This window comes from Chenopodium album, chromosome 1, assembly GCF_948465745.1.
Source record: "Chenopodium album chromosome 1, dcCheAlbu1.1, whole genome shotgun sequence".
In the NCBI taxonomy this organism is placed as follows: domain Eukaryota; kingdom Viridiplantae; phylum Streptophyta; class Magnoliopsida; order Caryophyllales; family Amaranthaceae; genus Chenopodium; species Chenopodium album.
In genome coordinates this window covers 83,413,382-83,422,303 of record NC_137834.1, presented here as the reverse complement: position 1 = coordinate 83,422,303, position 8,922 = coordinate 83,413,382, and the positions used below count along the sequence as shown (strand labels likewise).

The 8,922-nt window shown below is 33.9% G+C and overlaps 1 protein-coding gene across 1 annotated transcript; it reads left to right on the top strand.

The window, feature by feature from the left end:
* Positions 1–2,221: 2,221 nt before the first annotated feature.
* On the top strand, positions 2,222–8,922 carry LOC145559028 (putative methyltransferase PMT5). Its single transcript, XM_081620432.1, has 10 exons — positions 2,222–2,632; positions 2,770–3,445; positions 3,532–3,667; positions 3,801–4,041; positions 5,437–5,662; positions 5,845–6,003; positions 6,104–6,406; positions 7,361–7,493; positions 7,810–8,011; positions 8,540–8,922. Exons 2-9 carry the CDS (start codon positions 2,925–2,927, stop codon positions 7,957–7,959), a joined length of 1,869 nt encoding a protein of 622 aa, XP_081476558.1. The 5' UTR covers positions 2,222–2,632; positions 2,770–2,924; the 3' UTR covers positions 7,960–8,011; positions 8,540–8,922.

The following is an 8,922-nucleotide window of genomic DNA, read 5'->3' as shown; positions in this document are numbered from 1 at the left end:
TAGCTTGTTGTAGATTGGCCTACCAAGCTAGTCCTCATTAATATTAATGGATGGTGCATGGAAGAGTGGTTCCATTTTCCATGGCTATATGATGAGCATAGCACAATTAGTGATAATCCAAGCATAATGTGTACTGTAGATTAACAAAAGGTGTAATATTTTCGGGATATAAAAAATATAACGTAAATTATTGAGATTTAATTATACTCCATATATATATATATATATTACAAATTCTTAAATGGACCTGGTTCACACTAATTTATTGTGGACCACTAACATTAGAGAAAGTATGGTTGTTTTATTAATAAAAAAAGGGGTCACTATAATTAAAAAAAAGGTCACTATATTGAAATAAAAATCATTTCGGTAATATATAGGCCTAAGTGGTTATTTTTGTAATGAAATATTTTATATACTGATCAATATGAATAATAAAGACCACTATGTTAAAATTAGGGTAATAGCATCGTATTTCAAGTTCAAAATATTATTAAACGTTGTAGTAGTTTTAATAAAGGTTTTTAGGTTAAAAATAAAGTTACTATGTTAAAAATAATGGTCACTATGTTCAATATAAAGTCAGTTGCGTGTGTATAGATCTCGGGTCCACAATAATATTATTGTGGACCAGGTCCACGCAAGTCTTTTTGTATATTTATATTTGAATAGTAATTATATTCCGTATTTGACAACTCATAAAACTATTGAATAACTGCAAATGGTGTTTAATGGTTCTCAAATTCACATATACTATTCTTTATTTTTTTGTTTTTTTTTTTTTTTAATTAAAGTTAAGTATGTATAAAAATAAAGTACAATTATGAAATTATAAAGTATCATGCAGATTATTGAAATTTAGTTCCCACATTTGACAACACACAGATCTTGAAAAAAGTAATCCGATATTGTATTTTGTTAAAATACCCTATTAATACACCTATTCCATTAATACGCTAAAAAAGAAATAAAAGAAAATGGGTCCCACAAGAATTCTTCCGTTGTGGTGTACCATTTACACACTGTGAATGTGATAGTGATTCCCAGCAAATGGTCCAACGTCTAATAATACACCATTTATTTATTTACGGTTATTATTATTATTATTATTAATTAAAATCTCTTGCTTCTTACTTCACCTACTACTACAAGTAGGAGTATTAGACTGAAGTATGGAATCATAGATTTCGTATTCCGTAAATTACATATTTTCCATATTTGGCGCTAACATATTTCTCATTTTAATAGCATCATTTCCCACTTGTTAATTAACTATCATTGAATACAATACAAGGCTTCTTAGATTTCTTACTAGCTAGCTCCCGGACCACTTCTATTACATCACATTCCAAACAATATAATGTTGTATTCTTCTTTTAGGTATACAAATGGCCTTGCTTGCTTGGTATAGAGTACTACACGTACTATTTATTTATCGGCCTGGGTTTACTAGATTTGTTTAATGATGTTGTTATTTTAGTTATCTGTATTAAATACTTGTAAAAGTCATTTGTTAATTGTTGACTGTTTTACGAGCTAATTAAATATAATAGTTATTTTAGTAATTAACTTTTTAATTATAGCTTAATACGTGTACTTAATTCACAAACATAATAAACAAGGCTTGCGGATGCTAGTATTAAAAAACAATTAAGAAATGGTCTTTAAACCAAGATTTTAGGCATTGATACGTTTGGTTATATAACTCAAAAGCCTCAAATATTGTGAAATAGTAAAAAACCTAACTTATTAGACTGGAATTAAAGTTATGCGTATACCTGATTGGACGTGATCAACCTTAAACATACTCCGTACATGATTAGTTTTGATTCCAAGGATTGTTTTTAGTAACTTGGTAGTATCATTTTTATCAAATCATCATACATCATATAACTATTTATAACCTATAAATACGTTATGTTCCAACAATTAAATTTGCCAAAAACACCTATAAATAATTGATTTGACATTTACAGCACACCAAAAATTAAACCACACTAACAAACATTGAATGAAAAATCACAATCAAAATAACAAATTTCCAACAAATTCTATGCTTTCAATTATATAATCCCTAATCATTCATTAATCAATATTTAATCTCATAATTTTGGCCCTAATCACATTAATAAACAATTAAAATTGAAAAGAAAAAAAAAACAATAAATGTGATACGATTTAGCTAGCTTATTATTATTATTCCCTCGTCTCTCTCCTAGATCTGAAACACGCACACTCACTCACTCACACACTCACACACCCCAACATAATCATAATTCCAACCAAAAAAACTGATTAATCCGATTTTTACTCTTTCTCTCTCCTCCCTTTCTCTCTCTTCGTCCGCCATTGTTGAATCCTAAGCTTTCTCTCTCCTCCATTTTCATTTCTCTCTCCGTACTATCTGTATTTTTGTTTCTGTTTTTTATTTTTTTGGTACATTGAGTTTTTTCGAACATTGATCACTTTTTTTTCGATTTTTTTAAGGATTAATTTGTTCGATCCTAAAAGTTGGAGATCACATTTTCGTGAACCCTAGGCGGAGTTTGAGGTTGTAATGTTTGTTTGAGTAATTAGTGTGATTAAGTGAAGAAGAAGGAAGACTGTGATCTGGAATTCCGCTGATTTTCAGGTTAGATTTTGATTTTTTAAATGTGAAATTTAATGTTGTTTTGGAGATTAGTTAATTTTTACGAGTTTGATTATTGTATGATTAATTGCGTAATTTTGATTGAGATCTGTGTTTGTGGAATTTTTTATCTATTGTAGGTGGAATTGTTGGTGTTTGATTTGAGAGGTTATGCTTTTCGAAATTCTGGGAGATTTGGGATAATTAGAGTATAAATTGAATTTTAGTTTAGTTTTCTGGGAAATTGTTGGTGTTTTCAGATGAATTTTTGAAGGCGAAGAGGTAGAAATTGGACATGAGAAGCTCTTGGTTTAATAAATTGTCGCTCATTTTTGGTCATAGAATTCGGCATAATTGGTTCCTTTTGTGCCTTATTAGTATTGTTGCATTAGTTGTTATTATAGGCTCTTCATCATCGTCATTGAGAGAATTCGATTCGATAGGACCTCCTCGATTTCCCAATGTTTACACCAATTATAGAAAGTTGAAGGAGCAAGCAGTAGTTGATTACTTTGATTTGAGGTTTCTTGCGTCGGGGAGTAATCCTAGGCAAAAGGAGCTTTCCCTTTGTGGGAAGGAGAAGGAGAATTATGTACCCTGTTATAATTTGACCGCGAATTTGAAGGCGGGGTTTAAGGATGGTGAGGAGTTTGATAGGCATTGTGAGTTGTTTCGGAATGAAGACCGGTGCTTGGTTAGGCCTCCGAAGGATTATAAGATTCCCTTGCGATGGCCTGCTGGCCGAGATGTGATTTGGAGTGGAAATGTGAAGATCACGAAAGATGATTTCCTTTCTTCTGGAAGCATGACTAAAAGGTATAAATTTATCTTTATAGTGCTACATTGTGTTAGGTAAAAATGGATTGGCTCACTAATTGTGGTGAACTTATTTAATTCACTAGGATGATGTTACTGGAAGAAAACCAAATTGCTTTTCACAATGATGACGGGTTGATATTTGATGGCGTGAAAGATTATGCTCGCCAACTTGCAGAGTCTATAGGGCTTGGTAGTGACTCAGACTTCCTTCAAGCTGGTGTAAGCCTTCCACTGAATTACTTCTGATGAGATGTGCTTGAAATGAAATGCTTTTATTTGCGCCAGCCTTTTGAATTGAAGGGACTAACTTCTTTCAGACACCTTATAAGTTTGCCTCTCTTCTCAATTACAGGTGCAAACTGTGCTTGATATTGGCTGTGGCTTTGGAAGCTTTGGGGCCCATTTAGTTTCTTTAAAATTGATGCCTATTTGTATTGCTGCATATGAAGTGACTGGTAGTCAAGTTCAATTGGCCCTTGAGAGAGGTCTTCCAGCAATGCTTGGCAATTTCAGCTCTAGGCAACTTCCATATCCATCATTGTCGTTTGACATGGTTCACTGTGCTCAATGCGGTATTGATTGGGATGGAAAAGGTAATGAATGACGTTGTTCAATTGATTACTGCTTGGATTTAAACCTTTTCTCTGTATTTTTGGACTGTTAGTTTGGCCTATTCTTTTCTATGTTATAGTCATATTGGAATAAAAGCATAACAGGACTATACTAAATATATAATTTCTTCCTCCTATAGCCAAATAAAATTTGTGTTCCTCAATTGGAAAAGAATATACTTGAATTATTTTCTGTAGGAGAATGGAGAAACATAATGTTGATGGTATATTCTATTTTTTTGTTTGCTGATATAACTGGTTGCAAAAATTTAACTAAAAGGATAACTCTTTAGAACATTAACACAGAACCGACTTTTCCCGTCTGTATTTTTGTTTGGGGTGTGGGGGCAAGAGGCTGATATACCTTGTTGATGCTTTATTAATTGAGGCATTTTCTTTCTGCTTTGTATGCTCTTCTATTTTCAAAAGTATCTGTATCAAAGATTTATAACAGGACTGTACCAAATATATATATTTAAAAGCATAACAGATATCTGATTATTTTGTATAAGATATCTGTATGGTCTATCTTCAAATGAGCAAAAAATTATTCCATGAGCAGAAAATACCCTTGGGGCTTGGGTGCACCTTACACTCGTGAGTATATAAATGTATTCAGATTGAAGGTGTGAAAAAGGTTTTGCCTGTGTTCAGGCTCTTGCTGCTGTAGAGAGGGAAAGTTCCCTGTTATTAATGTATGGGTTTTAATGTACCTTTTTTTTTTTTTAATTTTTTTATCTCACTGACCTCAATTCAGACTATATGAGATTTTTTTATTAGAAATTTCACTTTAAGCTATATCAGTTGGTCTCCCTAGATTAGGATACAACCTGCTATCTGTGTCAAATATTTTTCTAGTCAAGTGGGTTTATCAAACTGGATGAGGCTCTCATTACAGATCTGTTGTGATGGCAAGAAGTTTAGTGTTGAGAATTGTAGAAGTCAATTCTGAGGACCTTGAGATTGGTAACTAAGATAGTAGTGGCTAATAATGGTATTCCTGTGTGCTTTGTGCTGCATAAATGTTTATGTCTATCTGATGGATGGCACAAATGTGGAACTTGCTATGATAATGCTTTTTACTTTGGGCATATAATGACATTTATTATAACATCTCAAACTGATTTAGTATTCAAAATCTTGCCGGTTTAGCTTCTTTGTCATTACTATTATAAGGGTATGGAAGCCCAATTGTGTATTCCATGTTTGATTGATGTAATTTTAGCATGGTGGAAATTTTAATCAGTGCCAATCCCATAGTGGCTTGTGGTAAATACTTTAAGGTAGACCGTTATCTGCTATCGTTGGAAAGCTTAAATTTGATTGCCTTTGCACAAGTATTGTTCATCTTTCCATCCTAACAATGGCTGTGAACAGATGGAATGTTCATTATAGAAGTGGACCGGTTGCTCAAGCCTGGAGGTTACTTTGTTTTAACCTCTCCTACAACCAAACCACAAGGAAGCTTGTTGGCAACAAAGAAAGGCAATATGTTGACTCCAGTTGAAGATTTCACTCAAAGGATTTGCTGGAGTCTTCTGGACCAGCAAGATGATACTTTAATCTGGCAGAAAACTGCTGATGCACATTGTTATGAAGCTAGGTAAGGGGAAGCTACATTGAAACTTATTAATATTCACTTTGGTTTTTGTGGATTTATTATCAAGTTGTTTATGTCAGATCACGTTAACTTCACACCACTATGCTCATGTTGTTATGATTTCATGGTTTCGTTGACACACCATTCTAAAAAAAAGGCTCATTCTTCTTTTCTTGGATCTATAGGAAACAGGGGCTGCCTCTTTGCCAGGATGAGCATGAAAGTCAATCATATTACCGCCCCCTTGTTAAATGCATCAGTGGAGCACACAGTAAAAGATGGGCTCCCATTCGTAACAGGTCCAATGGTTCTCGGTTAACCTTGGAAGAACTACAAGTACATGGAAAGTATTGCTTTAAATAGATTCTTGCCAAAAGTTGAAACATGTCAGTGATCAGGCATACCGAAATATTGTTTTGCTGACCTTCCCTCCCCTCCTGCAGGTGTTCAATATGGAGAGTTTTATGAAGAGAGGGAATATTGGAAGTCGGCCCTTAGAAACTATTGGTCGTTGCTTACCCCCTTGATATTCTCAGACCATCCAAAACGCCCTGGTGATGAAGATCCATTACCTCCATATAACATGGTACGCAACGTAATGGACATGAATGCTTTTTATGGGGGTTTCAACGCTGCACTTTTGGATGGAAAGAAATCAGCATGGGTCATGAACGTAGTTCCCATAGGGAGTCGCAATACACTCCCCCTTATACTTGATCAAGGATTTGCTGGTGTTCTGCATGACTGGTAAGGCTCTATGTCTACAATCATAATCTCTTAACACTCTGTGGACCAATTTATCATTATCAAAACTATTTATAGGTCAGACTTTGACCTTTTACTGATCTCAAAATATGTTGTTATGATTGTACTTTAAATACAAGTCTTAAGTATGTACTCTGTAGTAGTTTCTATAATCTTAATGAATATATGCTGAGAAGTTAATGGTCAATATTGGACCTTGAATAACATAGTGTTGTCTGTTGTATATGCAAAATGGAAGGAGTGTATCCCTCTGGACTCTGGAGAGTAGAGTCTTGTTATTAATTATTTACAACCCCAAGTCCCGAACTGGCTAACTCCCTTTGCTCTCTTATAGATGTTTCAGTTGCTTTTCATGGTTTTCAATGCCCTCCTTTGACATTTAATACATGTAGCTACATTAAGAACAGTTTTCTATTTTGGTGTTTTGGAAATTACACATCGAAATGAATTTAAGAAGACTTTACATGTATACAGTTTGTGTGTATACAGCTAATACTAGTGCAAAATTAAAATGGATTCATCTATGACCTTGAAAAAGCTACTTTGAAAACAACTATTGGAGAATGTATGAAGGGTTAGTACTTAGTTTTCACAGCTGACTAAAGATTCTTAATTGTGAAGCTGTAATTTTATATAATAAGATTCTCTTACGTGAGGTCTGTTGCTGATTGGATGTAAGTTCTGGGGAGAGTGTTTAAAAATGTTATACGTTACCTATCTCAGTATTAAATCACAAGGAATTTGTTAATATTTGCTTTACTTTTGTTTTGTAAAGTTTTGAATTGCCTTGTAAAGGGATGTTAGCTCTTATGCTGAAATATATGAGCCTGCTTCATTGGAGTAGGATGTGGCTGTTTCTTTAGTATTATATATTGCAACAGATGACAGTAATTTATTTTTAATTTGGGTGCTTATCATTTTAATCGATTTTTCTAGGTGCGAGCCTTTCCCAACTTATCCTCGAACCTATGACATGCTGCATGGCAGTGGGCTTCTTTCTCTCCTCAGTTCAGAGAAATGTAGTATGATGGACTTGTTTCTGGAAATGGATAGAATTTTACGGCCAGAGGTATGCCTTTCTGTTATTGCTTTGTTTATCTGGAAATGAATTTGTTACATTCTTTTCTATTTGTTTGTATTTATACCTTTATAACACTATGAAGAGTGGAGTGAGGATGGAAAGGTTTTCTTCCCTTCCTTTGTTGTTTAGGTATGGGTGGGAAACGTAGTATTAGGAATTGTAAATACATTTTCTCTGTTATTTATGTTCACGTGTATTTATGCAGTAGTTTGTGTAAGCTGATGTTTGTCGATTGTGTTGTTGCTTACGAGTTTTGCTACACACATGGCATGAAGTTTGACAAAAACCTTGTATTTCCTACTAGGGTTGGGTTATTCTTTCTGATAATGTTGGAGCCATAGAAATGGCAAGGACACATGCCACTCAGATTCGCTGGGAGGCCAGGGTGATTGATCCACAAAATGGAAGTGATCAGAGGCTTCTTGTATGCCAGAAGCCATTCTTGAGAAAATAATCACTTTATCATTTAGACTTCCACTGCAGGGGCCTCTACATTGTCAACTCTGGTAATTTATCTGAACTGTTTATGCTTTGTGCCATGATTTATTTTACAATGCAAGTGCATGGACCCTACTGCTAAAGAGATTTTTTTGTAGCCATAAACTTGTGCTTAATATTTTCTCGGCAATATTTTTAGATGAGTTCTATTAAAACATTCCTGATGACTTGAACACTTTATTCAAGGGTTCCTATTTAGTATGGCATTACAACTCTTATATACTTATACTGATGGCTGATATGCCAAAGTTGCTATGTATAACTATTAATACTGGTTGCAACTGTTAATATTTCTGGCTTTGTGCTAAGCTGTGACTGAATTGCTGCAGAAGGATGTTATTAGTGAATGTGTTACTGTTAATTACTCATTTATCATATGTGTACAGATGAATAAATCAATTCTATGTTCATTTTCTTTCCTACTCCGGTATTTAGTACGTCTTCTTGAAAACTATAAGATCTTTAGTTTTTAAGCAATATAGCAGTATTCTTCAGCAGCATAACTGACGCACTGATCTACTCTTTGCTTATTGTAGGGCAGAATTCACATGAATATAGTACAGAAGCTGCTTGGGCTATTGAGTATTAGACGAATTTGGTTGTCTTCATCCTTGACAACGGGCAGGTTGAAGTTGTAGATTAGGAGAATATATATTCATTGCAGAAAAAAAAAAAAGCTGCAAATTTTTTTGGCCTGGCATTTGTAGCAATTCATTCTTTTTTTATTTTTTACCACTCGTCCCACAAGTTTTTGTTTCCGCTCCTGTATCTTATATTTTTCATTGATTTTTTTTTTTTTTTTTTTGGTATTGATCGTTGTAACGGTGAATTATTGTCTATCTGAAGAGAGCATAGCAATCGACGATATGTAACAGGTGATATCCTTTATGATTGGAAGAGCGAAGCTATATCTTTCTAA

What these genes read in the sequence shown, in the direction of transcription:
- LOC145559028 (XM_081620432.1), top strand. Translation starts at nt 2,925, where the DNA reads ATGAGAAGCTCTTGGTTTAATAAATTGTCGCTCATTTTTGGTCATAGA. An exon ending in TCTGGAAGCATGACTAAAAG is followed by an intron (nt 3,446 to 3,531) that starts GTATAAATTTAT and finishes TTAATTCACTAG; the next exon opens with GATGATGTTACTGGAAGAAA. An exon ending in GAAGAACTACAAGTACATGG is followed by an intron (nt 6,004 to 6,103) that starts AAAGTATTGCTT and finishes CCCTCCTGCAGG; the next exon opens with TGTTCAATATGGAGAGTTTT.